Genomic DNA, 19,622 nt, shown 5'->3' on the forward strand with positions numbered 1-19,622 from the left:
GGCATGAGGCCTTTCTCAGTAGAAGTGCTGTGACAGGCACAAAATCAGTAACACCAGTGAGGAGAAGAGCGGCTGAAACACGTGGTCTCCTGGTTCCCAGCCTTTGTAACACCCCAAGGCCAAAGGGTTTTTTGACAGGGCATGTGGAGGGGTAAGCCAAGGCTGAGCTCTGTGTGGAATGCTAATGGCACCTTGAGGGACCATTCCAAAACCAAAACGTACAACAGAAGGAAAAGGGGATTTTCTACTGCTTAGGTCTTGACCAAGTCTGTTCAGGCTCTCACAGGAGGCCAATTCATGGTACTTCCCTGATCCTGGGACTAGCCTATGGCAAATTTCGAAGCCCTGCTGCAAATCATGGAGTCTCTAGAGCGTCTCAGCAAACAGTAGCAAGAATTGTCCGAATGGAAAGTGTTAGGCAACTCTCATAGAGGAGTTAGTGACACTCCCTGTTATCCTCATCATTCTTCGGAAACCCCAAGAGCTGAACACTCCCTGCATTCAGACGTTTGCATTCAGATCTGGACATAACTTGATGGTCAGTGTCCTTTTCCGGTACATTCTGTTCAATAGTTCGTGTGAAAGGTACTGAGAGCACCTTAGATACATTCCATAGAAGGTGAGAATCGTAGAATCCTAGAATATCAGGGTTGGAAGGGACCTCAAGAGGTCATCTAGTCCAACCCCTGCTCAAAGCAGGACCAATTCCCAACTAAATCATCCCAGCCAGGACTTTGTCAAGCCGGGCCTCAAAAACCTCCAAGGAAGGAGACTCCACCACCTCCCTAGGTAACGCATTCCAGTGCTTCACCACCCTCCTAGTGAAAAAGTTTTTCCTAATATCCAACCTAAACCTCCCCCACTGCAACTTGAGACCATTGCTCCTTGTTCTGTCATCTGGTACCACTGAGAACAGTCTAGATCCATCCTCTTTGGAACCTCCTTTCAGGTAGTTGAAAGCAGCTATCAAAGCCCGCCTCATTCTTCTCTTCTGCAGACTAAACAATCCCAGTTCCCTCAGCCTCTCCTCATAAGTCATGTGCTCCAGCCCCCCTAATAATTTTTGTTGCCCTCTGCTGGACTCTTTCCAATTTTTCCACATCCTTCTTGTAGTTTGGGGCCCAAAACTGGACACAGTACTCCAGATGGGGCCTCACCAATGCCAAATAGAGGGGGATGATCACATCCCTAAATCTGCTGGCAATTCTCCAACTTATACAGCCCAAAATGCCGTTAGCCTTCTTGGCAACAAAGGCACACTGTTGACTCATATTCAGCTTCTCGTCCACTGTGACCCCTAGGTCCTTTTCTGCAGAACTGCTACCTAGCCATTTGGTCCCTAGTCTGTAGCAGTGCCTGGGATTCTTCCATCCTAAGTGCAGGACTCTGCACTTGTCCTTGTTGAACCTCATCAGGTTATTTTTGGCCCAATCCTCTAATTTGTCTAGGTCCCTCTGTATCCGATCCCTACCCTCTAGTGTATCTACCACGCCTCCTAGTTTAGTGTCATCTGCAAACTTGCTGAGAGTGCAGTCCACACCATCCGCCAGATCATTAATAAAGATATTAAACAAAACCGGCCCCAGGACCGACCCTTGGGGCACTCGGCTTGAAACCGGCTGCCAACTAGACATGGAGCCATTGATCACTACCCGTTCAGCCCGACGATCTAGCCAGCTTTCTATCCACCTTACAGTCCATTCATCCAGCCCATACTTCTTTAACTTGGCGGCAAGAATACTGTGGGAGACTGTATCAAAAGCTTTGCTAAAGTCAAGGAATAACACATCCACTGCTTTCCCCTCATCCACAGAGATGAGAGAATTCCAGACTAAAGCCCCCACATGCCCATACCCAGAACAGATCCCTCTTTCTGGAATTCCCAACATTCCCCCAAGAGAACACAGACATCTACAAGGAGTCAGATGCAAACATGCGATTTATTTACTTTCCCCTGCTGGAAACGGCATGTTTTTAAAATGGGGTGCATGGCGCAAAGGGGTCATTCTTCTTATGGAATTTATATTCACACTGCTCCTCATCAATGGTTGCTTCACACCCTTCGGGGGCCTTCACGACGCCGCCATATCTAGAAGAGAGGGAGAGAGCAGGAGAGACCAGTGAGATACACACCATAGAGACTATGCACGAGCACAAATGCCCTCAAACATATGGAGCACTTCTTCAAATACAGAGCCTGGGGTGAATCCTGCCCTGCCAACCTTAGTCTGATCCTAGCCCTGCTTGGGAACACATGTAGTGCGTAGTTGTGCATATTCTTAGGTTCCAAGGCCACACGGGATGTGACATGAAGTAGTAACTTAGGTCAAGATTAAGGAGACTGTCCCCTCATTTGGGCTGTTTATTGTCTCTCCCTGGGTTTAGTATAGTACTTTATGGCTCAGATCCTCAGCAGGTATAACTCAGCATTGCTCATTGATTTAAGTGGAGCTACGCTAATTGACACCAGCTGAGGATCAAGCCCTGTATTTATTAGCACTGAATCTCCCATCACTGCTTGCACCCACCACTGCTCCAATCACTTTGCAGTTTGGGTTTGTCCTCCTGTGGCTTTGATGCCCCACATTTCAGTGTTATCCACAAATATGATGATGGTTGAACGTACACTGAAGAACCCCCTGACAAAGAGTGACAGGAAACAGCCACGGGTGTTGCCAAAAGGGGTCAAAAGAAGTCTCTGGAAACTCTGCAAGAGTGCTGGACATGCTACAACTAGCAGGAAACCTCACTGCTTGAAGCCTGCCAAATGCTGCATTATTATAGAATCCTAGAAATGTAGGACTGGAAGGGACCTTGGGAGATCTTCTGGTCCAGTCCCCTGCACTCTCAGCAGGACTAGGTATTATCTCGACCATCCCTGACAGGTGTTTGTCTAACCTGCTCTTAAAACCTACAGTGATGGAGACTCCACAACCTCCCTGGGCAATTTATTCCAGTGTTTAACCACCCTGACAGTTCAGAAGTTTTTCCTAATGTCCAACCTAAACCTCCCTTGCTGCAATTTAAACCCATTGCTTCTTGTCCTGTCCTCAGAGCTCTAACAAGAACAGGTTTCCATCCGCCTGCTTGTCACAACCTTGTATGAACTTGCTGACTGTTATCATGTGCCCCCTGTTATGTTTTATTTTGTCTCTGGCAGCATATCGTGCCCCTCCCCCTTAGCTTTGTCCGCATCTGTTCCTAGACCGGCGATGGGCATTGACACTTTCTGCTGGACAGCACCGTAATGAAGCCCTGTCTGCTGACAGCCGACACCATTGTTCCATAGATCGCACATTATGACGGAAGCAGCCATGCAGACCGCCTGGCTGAGTGTGCCAAGGGTCCCAGCAAACCTTCAGGTGTATTGCCTCTGCGGGCTCTAGCCACAAAAGAGCAGTACAACCTTGCACACTTCAAAGAGCTTTCCGGAGCAGTCTCTGCCCACTGAGGCTGGCTCCAGGGATGAGCAGGGCTGGCCCTGAATGGTCTCCCTCTTCTGCTGGGTGTGAGGCAGCCGCGTGGGTGGTGTGTGAACCCCCCGTTCTTGGAGCTAACCTCTGTCCCTGCCCCTACCCCGCCCCTTCCTCTCCGCTCCCCCGCTGGAGCCCCGAGCCCCCGACCGTGCCAGAGGAGCCCCGCCCCAGCCGCCCTGAGTCCCGGCCTGGTCACCGGCCCGAGCCCCAGGCCACCGACCAGCCCAAACATATCCCATGCAATCTGCTGGAAGCTCCTGCTCCTTAGAAGAGGATGGTATCATTTTCCAGAGCTCTGTTCAAGGTCCAGCCTCTTTTTGGCAAGACTTTTCAAATTGATTGGCAAACTAAGGCCTTCAGGCGTTACCTACCTTGTACAGCATGACATGGTCATGCCCTCACAGGTGCACCTCAGGCAGTGACGGGAATTCCAGGTGGCTCCAACTGGGTGCTCACTTTTATCTAAAGGATCCAAACACGCTTGCGGAAACACCAGTTCACCTACAAAAAGATATTGTCCATTGGGGTAGGCAGTGATGTTGTAGCCAGGTTGGCCCCAGGACGTTAGGGAGACATAGATGTGCTAATAACTTGTGCTGAGTTATCTGTTCCACCTTGATGCTCAGTGCTCCTTTCTCAGATCTCCAGAAGAGCTCCATGTAGCTCAAAAGCTTGTCTCTCTCACCCACAGAAGTTGGTCCAATAAAAGGTATTACCTCCCCCACCTTGTCTCTGTAAGATAATAAGATACACTCCAGCCCTTCCACACATGGCAACCCCGGTACCTCAAACTGCAACTAAAGGGACCACTCCAGAAACCCTTATTCTGTTTAAAACTCCCCTGGAATGCAATGCGAGGAGCGCAGGGTTTAGTCCAAAGCTATTAGAAGGTGAGATCGAGCTACAAGGAAGGGGGTAAATAAATATTATTCAAAGGACAATTGAGTTGTAGATTTTTGGGCCCATAATCATCTAGTCTGACCTACTGCCTGGCACAGGCCATAGAACTTCACCCAGCAACTTCTGTATCGAACCCAGTAACGTATGGGCTGACAGGGAAGGGCTTGTCTTGCAAAGAGCTGAACTAGCTCCACTCAGTTTGGAACAGGATCCAGATGTTTTGATGGGGACCTGCACACCTTGAAACCCTTTTTGGGTGGAAATCAAGTAGGATCTCAAGACCAAGCTCTGGGGAATTTCAGTGCTCCCTGGTCTGGTGCCTCAGGCAGTGTTTCAGCAGTTTGGGCAGGTGGGATGAGGCCAGAAAACGACAAGTAAACAAACTCAAAGTTCACCAGGTATTTTCACCCCCAACATAAAGTTTTGATTCAGTTTTGGGGAAAGGTTCCTGCCTCACTGGGATCCTGTGAGTCTTAACTCATTAAAGAGTGAAACTCACCCCTAAGCGGAGAGCTAGCACCAGGTCTGTGCACCACCAAAATCCCACATAAGCCCTGAAAGACCTAGGCCAGACTGAAATTCAATGGGACTTGAATGGCTAACTCCTGTAGACTCCTTTGAAATTCAGTCTGACCCTTTGATGGTTCATAGGCATCATGCTGGCCTTCTTTGCAGGGTAAATTTCACTCTCATGTTTGTAATGTGAGTTACAGCCTCATGTGGAAGGTGCTGGGAATGTGCCGAGTGCTACTTACTACTCAAGTGTCTTGCGTTTTGAACTAACCCATTTCACCCATCCATCATAATTACCCACTCCTGGTGCCTTAGGATTAGCGCTGGGTGAAAAAGGCAGATGAGGTGACACCAAAACATGTCATGAGTTCATGTCGGTTTCACCAAATTGTATTGTGATGAATAAAACAAAGAAAAATAATTCTAAAAAAGTCAAAACTTTAAAAAAACGTTCAAGCTTGAAACAAAACATTTTGTTCGACCCAAAATGAGTTGGGTTTTGGTTTTTGGTTTTTTAAACTTTTCAATTAATCAAACATTTCATTTTTGGTTTGACCTGAAACAATGTTTTAAAAAAGTTTTCCGCACTGCCAGGAAACTGACAAATCCATTATCTGCACCGGTCTGCTTAAGATATATGATGTACATTTGGCAGGGGGGTAAATACCAATCCTATTAGGTACCGGGGCCTGTAACATAATTACTTTGCTAATTAACGTGCTTTGCTAATTGAAACACTCAGGAGTGTGGCTTCACCTTCCTGGAAAGGCTTTTCAGAACTGCAGCAGCACTTAAGCCGCATGCCCGTGCTCCATTTCTGCCTTTTGACCGTCTCTTTAATAAGCCCCAGCAGACTGCTGATCAAATGCCTTTGTATGAGCCTGGCAGCAGTGCTGGCAAAGTGCCCTGTTCTCACCCTGCACACGCTGCCAGGGACTTGCTGGGAGTAACGGCCTCAAGAGAAGAGTAATGAGTTTCATAAACTTGACTTGGTTTATTTCTGAAGGTTACTGTGTAACGGAGAGCCACCTGGAATCTGTAATGGCCAGATCTCAGCTGTGAGGAGAAGGAAGTTCACCTTGTGAAAGAAGAAATTCCTTGGCTCCTGGGCTCTTTCTCGTATGGGTGCAGCAGACCAGAGACCCACTCTGCAGAGTGGCTGTGAGTGTACATGTGGGCATGTGTCCATGAAAGCGCATGGAAAGACAAAGACACAGGACAGTGAAGGGCTCATAACACTGGCTAGACCCAGACATTTGGTACAAACAAATGCTGCACCTGAGTCCTGGCCTGCCGTCTCACCCACAGCTCCAGCAAGGCACTTCTCTCCTGGCCTGCAAGGCCCACGGCTTGTCTGGGACTAGCTCAGATTCTGCCACTTGTGCCAAACAACCTCAGTTAATAATTATAACTTTACCCTCTTTTATCTGCACTTTGTTGTTCATCAGAAAGCAGGCTCCGTGGCAGACAGCCAGGCTGGCAGAGAGCACGGTCAGACAGAGCAGGGTCTTCTGCAAAAGATGCAACAGAACTCATGGAAACAGCTTCACAACTTCCCTACAGAACCACCCTGGAGTTCCTGCCCTCCAACACCCAGCTGCATTCAGAACATGCAGCCCACTCTGTTGCAGCCTTAACCAGCAGCTGTACAAGAATGGGCATAGTTCTCATGAAAGCAAGCAAGGAGCTATTCTCTTGGTGTGTCCCTCCAGCAAACCTTGGCAGACTGCAAACTACAGAGTAGGTCCAGCACAAACAGAGACCATGCGAGCGTCCCCACACTGTCCTGCCAACAGAGGGGCCAGAACTAGGGGTGCAGGAGGTGCTGCCGCACCCCCTGGCTGGAAGTGGTTTCCATTATATCCAGGGTTTACAGTTTGGTTCAATGGCTCTCAGCACCTCCACTATAAAAATTGTTCCAAGCCCCCTGCCTGCCAATGTGCGCTAACCCTGACTTTCATAGCTTTGAAGGCCAGACGGGACTGTTGTGCTCATCTAGTCGGACTTGCTGTACAACACAGGCCATGAAACGTCCCCCACAATAATTCCTGGTGCAGATCTGTTAGAAAAACAGCCAGTCTTGATTTAAACCTTGTCAGGGATGGAGAATCCACAACAACCCTGGGTGAGTTGTTCCAGTTGTTAATTACTCTCACTGTTCAAAATTTACATCTTGTTTCCAGTCTGAATTTGTCTAGCTTCAACTCCCAGCCATTGGATGATGTCAGACCTTTTTCTGCTAGACTGAAGAGCCCAGTATCAAATCTTTGTTCCCCGTGTAGATACCTATAGGCTGGGATCAAGTCACCCCTTGACCTTCTCTTTGTTAAGCTAAATACATTAAGGTCCTTGTGTCTCTCACTCTCAGGCAGGTTTTCTAATTCTTTAATCATTCTCGTGGCTCTTCTCTGCCCTCCTCTCCAATTTATCAACATCCTGCTTGGATTGTAGGCACCAGAACTGGACACAGGATCCCAGCAGCAGTTGTGCTACAGCCAAATACAGAGGTGACATCACCTTTCAACTCCTACTCCAGATTCCCCTGTTATGCATCATAGAATATCAGGGTTGGAAGGGACCTCAGAAGGTATCTAGTCCAACTCCCTGCTCAAAGCAGGACCAATTCCCAACTAAATCATTCCAGCCAGGACTGTGAAGCCGGGCCTTAAAAACCTCTAAGGAAGGAGATTCCACCACCTCCCTAGGGAACCCATTCCAGTGCTTCACCACCCTCCTAGTGAAATAGTGTTTCCTAATATCCAACCAAGACCTCCCCCACTGCAACTTGAGACCATTTCTCCTTGTTCTGTCATCTGCTACCACTGAGAACAGTCTAGATCCATCCTCTTTGGAACCCCCTTTCAAGTAGTTGAAAGCAGCTATCAAATCCCCCCTCACTCTTCTCTTCTGCAGACTAAACAAGCCCAGTTCCCTCAGTCTCTCCTCATAAGTCATGTGCTCCAGCCCCCTAATGATTGTTGTTGCCCTCCGCTGGACTCTTTCGATTTTTCCACATCCCTGGATGTCACTAGCTCTTTTGACCACGGTGTCTCACTGGGAGCGGATTATCTACCACAACCCCAAATCTTTGCCGGGGTCCCTGCTTCCCAGGACAGAGTCTCCCAGCCGGCGTTCTTTGTTCCTAGATGTCTACACTGACATCATTAAAACACACGTTGTTTGCTTGCGCCCAATAGACATATCTCTACTGTGGACAGTTCGTCCCCAGGACTGAGCCCATTCAAACCTTGAGTTCTCCGCTGAGTCTGCCAACGAGTGAATCAATTAACCCCAGCTGTGAGATTGGCAGTTTTTGCCATGTGGACAGCTGCCTGCCTGGTATGGGGCACAGGCAGACGTGTGTTTTCTTGACAAAACTCAGCTCACGCCAGCCAAACAGCTACAAGGCGGCAACAACGTTCTGTCTTACCAGCCTGGGCTGGATTGGAACCAGTGACCCAGAGGGGAGGGGACATTATTAGTATCATTTTATTTTATTATCTAAAGAACCCCCAGGCTTTACAATGATCAGCTGTATCATCATCAAACAGCAGCTCAAATGAGCGCTGCAATGTGAAAGCTACGTTTGTTTTCAGACTGCCTGGGTTACCGGCAGAGACGAATAACATGGGTAAAGGACTCCCCCAGCCTGGTGCAAAGCATGGAGCAGGAAGGTAAAAGTCCCCACAGCAGGAGGCATTCTACCCCCATGGGATTGTACCCAATGCCACTGGGTGCGATTTTCCAAAGGAGCACAAGTTCCATTGACTGGGAACCTCTGAAAATCTCATCCCTTGTTTATAACCACTCATTCTCTTAGTGTGGGGGACAGTCCTCCCAGAGTACCCCTTAACTCCTCCCTTTTTCACAATCCCTCCTGGCCATAATGCTAATCTGCCCGTCTGCATGAGGCACATTTCCCTTTGGGTCCCATCACAGCCATGCCAGAGTGAGCCAGAGGCTTCTCCCAACGCACGCCCGCTGCCCTCAGCAGCTACAAGATGAAGCAGCGGGAAAGTCACAACAAAGATCTGTTTGGTCCTGAGGGGGGCAGAGATTTTTGTGTCCAACTAGGGAGCGCAGGATCGGGCCCTAACCGTGTTCTCTGAGTAGGTCTACACTGAAAAAGCAGCCCCATGGCAGCGCGTGTCAGGGACTCAGACTCACAGGGCTGAAGAGAGCCGTGTAGATATTCAGGCTTGGCCTGGAGGCCTGGCTTTGAGACCCTCCCCACGTACCGGGTCTCAAAGCCCAAGCTCCAGCTTCAGCCCAGGCATCTCCAGGACTATTGTTAGCTGTGAGCCGGAGTCAGTCGACCCAGGTCTGACACTCACTGCTGCGGGTCATTTTTTGCAGTGCAAATGTACTCTCTTGGACTTCAGTTCTTGGGCTCTAGAATCTCCTTCCTTTGGAGGTTTCCCTGGCTGACTGACGTTTGAAAAGCTACGGCTTTTGCTTGGCTACAACACTTCCACTTGAAGGGACCTTAGAATTGGGCATTTAAACCCAGGCCCAATACGTCAGAACAACAGGCAGCCCTACGGGGACTCCTGGGAGGGGATTCCGTGGGAACGGTGCTCGCGGGCCGCACTGTCATAGCGCTGGGCAGCCTGTCCCAGTGTGGAGCTGCTGCCTGGCCACCTTTCTGCACACCCTCTCTCTACCTACCTATTGACTGGGCAGGGGCGACGAGTTGTATGGGCCCATGGTACCTGGGCCCCAGCAATATTCAGGGCCCAGGGCCTGGCTCCACCAATGTTTGGGGTCTCTCCCCCGGCCCCCACGTGCCTCCCCCAAACCGTCCCTGCCTCTCCCCTGCAGCTCCTTGCTCCCAACATCAACTGCCGCCACAGGGTCCTAGCGCCACCCATCCGCTAGTGGCAGGGCAGGCTGCCCTTACTCTGCCCTTCCGTCTCGGACCCTTACATTTTCCAGCAGGACCCTCCACCAGCACAGGGCCCCCCCGCCGGCAGTCACCGCTCCTGCCCCATGCTGGGCAAGGGGCAGCCCCATCCCTCACTCCCAGTGAGGCTACAGTGAGGGGCAGCAGCAGGGGAGGAGGCGCACATGTGATAGCAGGTACTCCCACCCCCCCAACACCCACCACAGGGGAAGTGAAGGGGCTTCCTGGACCTGAGAGGGGCCCTAGGAGCATGTGCAGTGACAGTGGTGCAAGGTGAGTGGGGATGGGGATAGGGATGTGGGGGGCCAGAGCTCACTGCTGCCAGCAGGGAGAGGGCTGGGGGAGTCCTCTCTGGCCCCAGCCCCAGGGCAGCCTCCTGCACCCCAAACTCATCCCCAGCCCTGCCCCACCCCAGAGCCCACACCCCCAGCCAGATCCCTCACCCCCCCCGCACCCCATCCCTCTGCCCCAGCCCTGAGCCCCTCCCACACCCCAAACACCTCATCCCCAACCACAGCCCTCATCCCCCCACACCCTAACCCTCTGCCACAGCCCTGAGCCACCTCCTGCATCATGAACCCCACACCCCTCATCCCTGCACCCAATCCCTCTACACCCCCTCCCATCCCCAAACTCCGTCCCAGAGCCTGCACCCCTCACCCCCTCCTGCATCCCCCCAGACCTCCTCCCCCGACCCAAACTCCCTCCCAGAGCCTTAGGCAGGTGAGGGGTGGAGCTTGGGGGCGGGGAGGGCATGGAGTTTGCGGGGGAGGGTTCTGGGCACCACCAAAATTTCTACAAACCTACCACCCCCGTGACTGGGAGATCTGGGCTGCTTGCTCTAGCCAGGGCCGGCTCCAGCATTTCTGCCGCCCCAAGCAAAAAAAAAAAAAAAAAAGCCGCAATCGGCGGCGGCAGCAGTTCAGCAGCAGGTCCTTCACTCCTAGAGGGAGTGAGGGACCTGCCGCCCCCGAATTGCCGCAGGTGCCTCCCCAAGCACCTGCTTGTTAAGCTGGTGCCTGGAGCCGGCCCTGGCTCTAGCGAACGTAGCCTGTTTCCATCACCACAAAAGCATGTGAGCTCTGCTCCTCAGGCAGAACAGGGTGGATGAGATGAGAAACAACCCAAGAAATCACGTCTAAACACTTATAGCACTGTACAAAACTAAGGACAAGGGTACTGATACTAGAGCACAACGGTCCCTTCTGGCCTTGCAGTCCATGACCGGGACTCAGGACAAAGGATGGTTTATGGAGGGTTTAGCAGAAAGCTGGCACTGCATTAATCCTTGCTCTCCCTTCAGCATTGCATGTCAGGGGACTGTTGGCCTCTTAATAACATGCAGTGGGGGTGGACTGGTTGGCTGCTCCCAGCACCAAAAGAGAGAGGAAGAGTGGATGAGAAATCAGGACCCTGAGATTGACAGTCCCCAGGGGCAATGGGGAGAGGCCAATGCTCCAGGTCAGCCTGATTAACAGGGCGGGCAGGCTAATAGGGGAGTCAGGAGGCTGGGGGGTGGGCTTCCTACGTGGGAGGTGGCAGAGTGGGCCCCAGCTAAGGAGACAGTGGGGGCCAAGCTGAGCTGGGGAGCAGAGCTGTGCCAGCCAGAGCCAGAGAGAACCACAGAAGCAGCCCAGAGAGCAGACCTGTGCTGGGAGCAGAGCTGCAGCACCCAAAGGGGCCAGAAAAAGCAGCCCCGGGGGCTGGAGGCAGAGCAGCAGCTGGGCTGCGGCTGGAGCCGTCTGGAGCCAGGTGCGGTGAGCAGCTGGGCAGAGTGAGGGGGACCCTGGGCAGCAGGCCCAGCGCAGGGAGATGCCCCCAGCCCAGAGGCCCTGCAGGCCAGATGTGGAGGGGGATTGTAACCCCGAAGGGGCGGGGGCAACACTGGGAAGAAGGGCCCTGCCACCTAGCGCCTGAGGGCGTGTGGCCACCACTAGAGCAAGTGTCCAACCCGCAGCATCCTTGCAGCACAGCCAGGGCCTGGGCAGGGGCCTGGGACATGTGGGGAACAGACTGAACTTCCCTGACATCCCCGAGACGCTGGTTGTGACGTCCCCGGGCCACAGAGCAGGGTGACGGGTTTTCCTTTCACCTTTCCCATTTTTTCCTTATTTTTTTAATTGGTTGCTGTTAAATAAATCGTATTTGTTTTGAACTGTATGTAATGATCAGTGGGTCAGGGAGGTGCCCAGTGCAGAGAGAGCACCCCGGAGTGGGGACACCCCTGCCCCTGTCCTAAGTGACCACGACACGGTTGGGGGTTGAGTCCCCCAGGAATCCTGGGCCCAGCCTCGTCAGGGTTACGAGGACTCTGCCACCCAGGAGATGGAAGGGGAGCCCTTGAGGTCAGGCAGGGCTCTGGGTAAAGGGAGTGGGAGCGAGGAGTCAGATCCTTTCACTAGCCCCCTTCACTGGGGTCATGTGTAAGCCAGGAAAGTTCCCCCCAGTAGCAGGACCATTCCCCGCTTACACATATGTACATTTTGTAAAGACCGATTCTCCCTTCCCCCACCCCCTCTTTTTTCTCGTCAGCAGATGTAATCGTTGCATTTCAGATTACCATCCAATGCTAAGATGGGCAAATTTTTGCGGGGTGGGGAATAGTTTATTCACAAAAAACATGCTGTTTTGGATTGACTGAAGCTATTGGCAAATTCAGGTTGAATTCAGCAAAGAGTTTCAGCCAAAAATAAATTACATTTTAAAGCTGAAACGTTTCATGTCAAAAAGGAACATTCTGACTTGTTATTTCAAAACAAATCTTTGACCCAAAATAATTTTGTTTTTATGTTTCGGGTCCGCCACCGAACTGAAAAAACAGTTCTTTGCTTGGCTGTGTCCTAATGGAGAGAAGTCTTTAGATTCCTCCAAGTTAGATCATCTGTAACCTGATGATGGCTTGAATGTTATTTCTTCATAGTAAAGAAACCCCTGACTGAAGAGAGACAGAGATCATGGCCCAAAGCAGAAAGTTCAACTCACCATCTTGGCTTTTCAGCGTCCTACAGACAGAGCTGGAGTTCGCTAAGAAATGGCTCCAACGGTCAGACAGTTCCCTCTGAGGTCTGTCAGGAACCTGCTGCCTTGATTTATAGTCTAGCAGGAGGACCCTGGCTGTTCCCTCCCCTTTTAGAGGAGCTAATGTGCCCAAACATCTTTCAAAAAAGGAGAACCTTTGCTCCTGAGTTTGTTTATTTTGTGCCGAGATCCTGGGGCACCTGACAAAATGTTATTACCGCCACTGATGTTTGCTGATAAGGATGGGCCAAACTCGGAACAGGATCTTCTCATAAAATATCAGGATGAGGCACTGCCTAAAAAAAAAAATCACAACATTCACCTCCTGTGAAAGAAGAAGGAACTGCTGGGTCTGGGTAGAGACACCAGGAACTACTGGTGTTTGTCAGCAGATGAGTTACATTTCTATAGCCCTATTCCCAACCCCAAATGCTTCACCGATGATGTACACAGATACTCCTTCACCCATCACTGAAATCCAATCCCTTCTGGGTTGCGTTAGAATCATAGAATCACAGAATATCAGGGTTGGAAGAGACCTCAGGAGGTATCTAGTCCAACCCTCTGCTCAAAGCAGGACTAACCCCAGCTAAATCATCCCAGACAGGGCCTCAAAAACCTCTAAGGATGGAGATTCCACCACCTCCCTTAGGTAACCCATTCCAGTGCTTCACCACCCTCCTAGTGAAAAAGTTTTTCCTAATATCCAACCTAAACCTCCCCCATTGCAACTTGAGACCATTGCTCCTTGTTCTGTCATCTGCCACCACTGAGAACAGCTGAGCTCCATCCTCTTTGGAACCCCCCTTCAGGTAGTTGAAGGCTGCTATCAAATCCCCCCTCACTCTTCTCTTCTGCAGACTAAATAACCCCAGTTCCCCCAGCCTCTCCTCGTAAGTCATGTGCCCCAGGCCCCTAATCATTTTCGTTGCCCTCCGCTGGACTCTCTCCAATTTCTCCACATCCCTTCTGTAGTGGGGGGCCCAAAACTGGACACAGTACTCCAGATGTGGCCTCACCAGTGCCGAATAGAGGGGAATAATTACTTCCCTCGATCTGCTGGCAATGCCCCTACTTATACAGCCCAAAGTGCCATTAGCCTTCTTGGCAACAAGGGCACACTGCTGACTCATATCCAGCTTCTCGTCCACTGTAATCCCCAGGTCCTTTTCTGCAGAACTGCTTCTTAGCCAGTCGGTCCCCAGCCTGAACTGTGCTGGAGCGATGGACGGCACACACATCCCTATTCTGGCACAAGCCCCCCCTTGCCACTGAGTGCATCAACAGAAAGAGAGACTTTTCCATGGCTAGGCAAGTGCTGGTGGGTCGCTGACATCAGCATGGCCAGGGATGGCGCATGATGTTTGTATCTTTAAGAACACAGGACTTTTCAAAGCTGAAGCAGGGACATTCTTCCCCAACCGGTGCATTACAACTGGGGATATTGAAATGCCAACAGTGATTCTGGGAGCCCAGCCTCCCCTGGTTCACAGAGCCTTGTACTAGCCACCTTGACAGCACCGACAGGTTCAGCTACCGGCTCATTAGATATACAGTCACAATGAAAAGGGAAAGGTAAGTCTCAAAACACCCTTATGTTATCCCCGTTATATGCTAATTGTCATGTCGGCTTTGCAGCATCTCATCACAGCAGCGCTTCACAGCACAAGACATGGGGAGCACGGCCTAGTGGGGAGGAGGGTAGAGCTGTTCTGTGAAAAGCTGGGCATGGGTGTAGGACACGAGCAGTGAATATTGGCAATAGGTTCACGGGCAGGGGTGAGTTTGGCTGAGATCTGACTCCTGAGGGTGACAAAGGCACAGAGAACCCAGCTACTACTGGCCTTCCAGAGCCCCCTGGGCTAGTCTGCTGCTAGCCTGTCTACTGCAATGGGGCCAGCTGATCTCATCGCAGAGGGGTGAGCCAAAGTGCCCTGTTGGGGGGGGGGAGAAACAAGGCTGCCATCCCTAGAAGTGTTGGGGAGAGGACTGCAGAGGATCTGCGTGGACATTTCATGGAGCGCTCTCAATAGGACAAAAGGGACGTCCCTATTCAGAGAGACAAAGTACCCCAGATAGCACCCCTGCATAGTCCATCAAACCAAACAACTGCAAAGTGGGCACCGACCGTTTCTTCTCTCGCTACCCAAGCACAGGCCACTGCTCTCATGTGGACGGTATAACTGGACTGCCAGGCTATTTTTTTTAATGTATTCCCATACATTTTATTTTCTGACATTATACCAGTAAAGTATGCCATTAAAAGTCAACATCTTTGTTCTCTACGTTGGTGGCTGGGATGGTGTGACACATAGGGTATAATCTGAACTGTTGAACGACGGGATTCCTTTACACTGCTTTGCTAGAGAACAATCACTTCTCCAGGTTCTGCTCACGCACAGCTTTCAGCAAGGAAATTCACTCCCAGCGAAATGCATGAGCACTCTGACCCGTCACTCATGAATTACATACAGGGCAACACCCGCAAATTCTTAGTCCCAGACTTTCCCCCAGAAATGTGTGTCTTGTAGTGCACGGTATCCTCCTGGACAGGACAAGCTCAGCAAATGAAAACGATAATGCACCATCTCTGTTATCCCTAATGGAGTTTCCCACACACTAACTCAAACTCACACTGGTTAAGGTAAAACAATAACACAAGTGTATTAATGACAGAAAGAGAGATCTTACGTGACTACAAGTGATAAAGCATAAAAGTCAGAATTGGTTAGAAAAAAAAAAGAGAAAAATGCAAGTGAATTCCTAAACTTTAACAAGCGAATGATGTTCGTCCATCGTTATCGATGAAGACCTCAATAACTCATTCTTTCGATGACCGGGCTCTGTGCGTCTGAAGATGACTGATCAGTCTGATTCGGGCGTGGAACGTCCTGTCACACGTCGGGCAGACATGTAATGGCACTGTCAATGATGTACGAGCAGCTCTGGACTTGCGCAGCTCACGCTTTTTTTCAGCCTCAGCAATACGCCTCGCCTCAGAGGTATTACTGCCTGTGTGAATGAAGCTGCGCCATGCTGAACGGTTCAGTGCGAAGGTTTCCCATGTGGCGGTGTTGATCTCGAAGGACTTCAAAGAGGTCTTCAGCGTGTCCTTGAACCGCTTCTTTTGTCCTCCATGGGAGTGCTTTCCCTGAGTGAGTTCTCCATGGAAGAGCTGTTTAGGAATGCGTTCGTCTGACATTCTCACGACATGTCCGTCCCACCTGGTCTGGGCTCTCATCAGCAAGTGTGAACTGACGGCAGACTGGCTCTAGTAAGGACATCAGTATCGGGCACTTTGTCCTGCCATCTGATTTTTAGAAGCTTTCGCAGACAGGAAATGTGGAAGTGATTGAGCCTTCGTGCATGACTCCGATAGACAGTCCACGTCTCGCAGGCGCACAGCAGAGTTGGAAGCACCACTGCTCGGTAGACCTTCAGCTTCGTTGGTAGGATTTAAAGCAAGTATCTTTCTCTCACCACAAGTTGTAATAGCTCACAGGTTGGGTTTCCTTTCAGCCAGGAACCCCTCCCCCAGTTCAGGGTCCTTCAGGTGCTCATTGATGACATGAGCAGAGAGCTGGGAGGACGAGGCCCCTGTCTCTCATTCTTATTCTCTCTCCTGTCTTGGAGAATTACCCCTGCCGGGGTGCAGACCAACAGTCTCTTGTGTACGTGAGGTCTGAACTGTCTCTGAAATGAAATGTAAATTTCTTGTTTACACCTTCCCGGTTCTGAAGAATAGCTGCGGAAGCCGGTGATCACCCTTGAACATCTGGCTGGGGAGCTATTGCGTGGTTGTCTCTGAAAATCTCGGTTGGACCTGCTTGTCTTAACAATGGAGCATGTTATACCGATAATATATAGGAGCATCTAATAACTTCTCAGACAGTGTTGATACACACATTTTACCAGGACAACAACGTTCAGCAGATTAGGAGTTTTCAAATGATACCTCACAAGGCACACGTACAAAATGTATCATAATCTTGTAAAAGTGGTGACCGTAATAGCATCGAGCATCACAGATGGGTGCGATTTTTAAATGGCGAAGAAGGTCACGGGAGGGGAGGGCAAAGGAGGAAGGGAGGTAAATGAGGTTGCTTGAAACCTCATTTACCTCCCTTCCTCCTTCGCCCTCCCCTCCCGTGGAAGGGGAAGAATTACTATGGGGAATAATTCATGTACAAACTTACCCGAGCTCCCTTGTCCTTCAGCAATGGGCTAATCTGTGCTGGCTTGAAGGGACTGGCTTGACTCCAGAGGAATTTCAAACAGCTCCTGACTCACGGTATGGTTTGAGCCCCACACTGCATCACCCCGCCCATCTCCTCCTCACTGTTCATGGCAGGTGTCTCTGCCTGGGGTCCTGCAAAGCGTCCACAGTTATGTGCAGGGTGCTGGTGGGGTCAGCTCCGGGTCTTCGGCAGCGGGTCGCTCTGGGTGTATTCGGCGGCACTGAAGGACCTGCCACCGAAGACCCTCTGAAAACTCTCGTGGGGGCCCCTGCGGGGCCCGGGGCAAATTGCTCCACTTGCCCGCTCCCCCGCCCCCCGGGTGGCCCTGGGTTTTGAGTCCACTCTCCATGTTTGAAAACCAAGCGCCCTCTGACAACAGGTCAGGTCTCGGCTCAGCTCCCGACGGTGCCAATCCCAGTGGTGGGAATCGGGATAGCTGCACGGGCCCTTTCCTGGGGACATACTGCTGCTGCTGCCTCCCCAGACCAGTCGGTCCAACAGGTGGCATTGACAAAGAAAGGCCATCAGCAGCTCAGGCCCAAGCCAATGGATATGCCAGAGTGGCACAGCCTCATGTGCTGGGCTAACGGCCATGGGCACCCATTGGGAAGCCAGGCGTTCCAGCCACCGAGAGATTGTCAGGCTTGGGCAGAATTCTCCACAATCTGTCCGGAGTCTGAAGCAGCGACGGGGAAAGATGCAGCTGATGTGGCCACTGGCATGTTCAGGGAAATGGGGGGGGGGGGGAAGACTCGGGAAACAGCACCTCTAAACGTGGGGGGGACGGCGGGCGACAGCGGGGCTTTGTTCAACCCACCTCGTCCTGGAACACAGCCAAGGGAAGCTCTCTCTCGCTCTCTGTTTTTATACCCGACGCTCCTCCTCATAGTCTCTAAGACCCTGAAATATCAGCCTGAATGCCTGGCCCAGCATCACACAGCCTGCAATGGCCAGTCTGGGAGAGGCCTGATTCTCATCTCCCATGAGTTCTACTCGGCGTAATGCCTTTGACGTCCGGGGAGTCATTATGGCCGAGACAGCGTGAGGGGCAGCGGAGTCTCGCCGAGCAAGGCCCCTCTCCCCTGCACCAGGCTTGTCTCCCAAGTCTGGGGGCTGCTTGAGGACTAGATTGTGCATGTTTGCACAGACCTCTCAAGGACTGGGTTGCTTTCCTGCCCACAGACACCTGCCCAGACAGGCTGCCAAGAATACAGCTGAGTGTGCCTGGTTGAGGGAACTCTCCCACTGAGAGCACAAGATCTCACTGCGATAATACGGCCTCCCCCCTGGATTGCACAGAGAGGAAAAGCTTCTGCAGTTGTGGAACTGCAATTACAGGCTGTCATGTCCTCGGATGCTGTGATGTAGCCTGCCAGGCTCTGCGTGGAATAGAGCCCCGGGGGGGGGGGGGGGGAGAGGGGGAGTATCTCTTATGTGTATCGGGGAAAAGTGAAGCTAGTGGCTATTGAACAAACAGAAACTGCAGGCAGCAGAGGAGGCAGGAGGGACAATCAGATACAAACATTGAACGGTGACTGGAGTTTTTCCTTTCTTCCCACAGATAACAAGTCTAATGACAGCCCCAGGGGGGCAGTTAGTTATGTTTTATATACAGATTGGCTTGTGGATTCCCCCCCCCCCCCGAGATTGTATGCAGCTAGGAACAGACTAATGCCTCTTGGCCTCTCCCCTGGGCTGCTGCCTTAGAGCACCATGTTCTGAGGTCTCTGGCTTCTGCCTAGTGCATTGAGCAGGAGCCTAGCAAGCAGGACCCCTGGGTTCTGTTCCCTGCTCTGCCACTCACTTACTTTGTGACCTTGGGCAAGTCACTTTGCCAGCTGGTGCCTCCCTTGCCCCATCTGTAAAATGGGGATCATGAGCCTGCTGAAAAGAGCTTTGGGATCTAGCGGTGACCCATACTGCATATGGCAGTGGGGTTTGGGGAGCTCTAGTCCTACACCCCACCAGTTCTGCATTGACTGTTGTGCTGTAAGTATCTAAGAATATACTGGAGGGGTTTAGGGTCCCCATCTTGAATGGGGGAGTCACTGATTGTCCACCCCAAACCTGGGTATTGTGTAAGGACCCTTCTGGGCCTCTCTGTTCTCAGCTGGTGTTTGCATTCTGGTTTGACGTGTATTGGGCTTTCAGGAGGGGGTTGGTATGTCTTCATTCCCTTCAGGATTAGTGGGGGGGATGGTCATGTGCTCTGTGAGTGCCGAGCTGGGTGCTTGTCAGCACCCTCTGCCTCCCAAGTTTTGTTTCCCTGGGTGCTTTTTGTGTGTTTGATTTAGTCTCATTGTTGAGTCAGCTGTTATGGCTGATTAAGTGGGAAAAAAAAAAAAAGGACTAATCTGCTTATTTGGTGACAAAGACAGTTTGCTCTTGACTGTGGCTCTCAGTGAAAGGATTCCGGCAGTATTTATTTTCATGCACATAAGAATGACCAATATACAGCGCTGTTGATTTTCAGCTTATTTGAACAAACATTAATTGGTCCTTGCAACACCCTTTGCTTTCTCTTTCCTGTTATTTTGGCACTGCTGGGATTACCTAGTTAATGCAGAGAGCGTT

The 19,622-nt window shown here is 51.2% G+C and overlaps 1 protein-coding gene across 1 annotated transcript; it reads right to left on the reverse strand.

Moving 5' to 3' along the window:
• Positions 1 to 1,921: 1,921 nt before the first annotated feature.
• On the reverse strand, positions 1,922 to 12,884 carry LOC128831945 (small serum protein 2-like). The gene is made up of 4 exons (XM_054018900.1): positions 12,775 to 12,884; positions 6,307 to 6,400; positions 3,848 to 3,977; positions 1,922 to 2,089 (listed from the first exon to the last, which is right to left on the reverse strand). Exons 1-4 carry the CDS (start codon positions 12,775 to 12,777, stop codon positions 1,975 to 1,977), a joined length of 342 nt encoding a protein of 113 aa, XP_053874875.1. The 5' UTR covers positions 12,778 to 12,884; the 3' UTR covers positions 1,922 to 1,974.
• Between the last annotated feature and the right edge of the window lie 6,738 nt (positions 12,885 to 19,622).

Source organism: Malaclemys terrapin, chromosome 2 (assembly GCF_027887155.1).
Source record: "Malaclemys terrapin pileata isolate rMalTer1 chromosome 2, rMalTer1.hap1, whole genome shotgun sequence".
Classification (NCBI taxonomy): domain Eukaryota; kingdom Metazoa; phylum Chordata; order Testudines; family Emydidae; genus Malaclemys; species Malaclemys terrapin.

What these genes read in the sequence shown, in the direction of transcription:
- LOC128831945 (XM_054018900.1), bottom strand. An exon ending in CAAAGTGCAGATAAAAGAGG is followed by an intron (nt 3,978 to 6,306) that starts GTAAAGTTATAA and finishes ATCTTTTTGTAG; the next exon opens with GTGAACTGGTGTTTCCGCAA. An exon ending in ACCATGTCATGCTGTACAAG is followed by an intron (nt 2,090 to 3,847) that starts GTAGGTAACGCC and finishes CCTCTCTTCTAG; the next exon opens with ATATGGCGGCGTCGTGAAGG.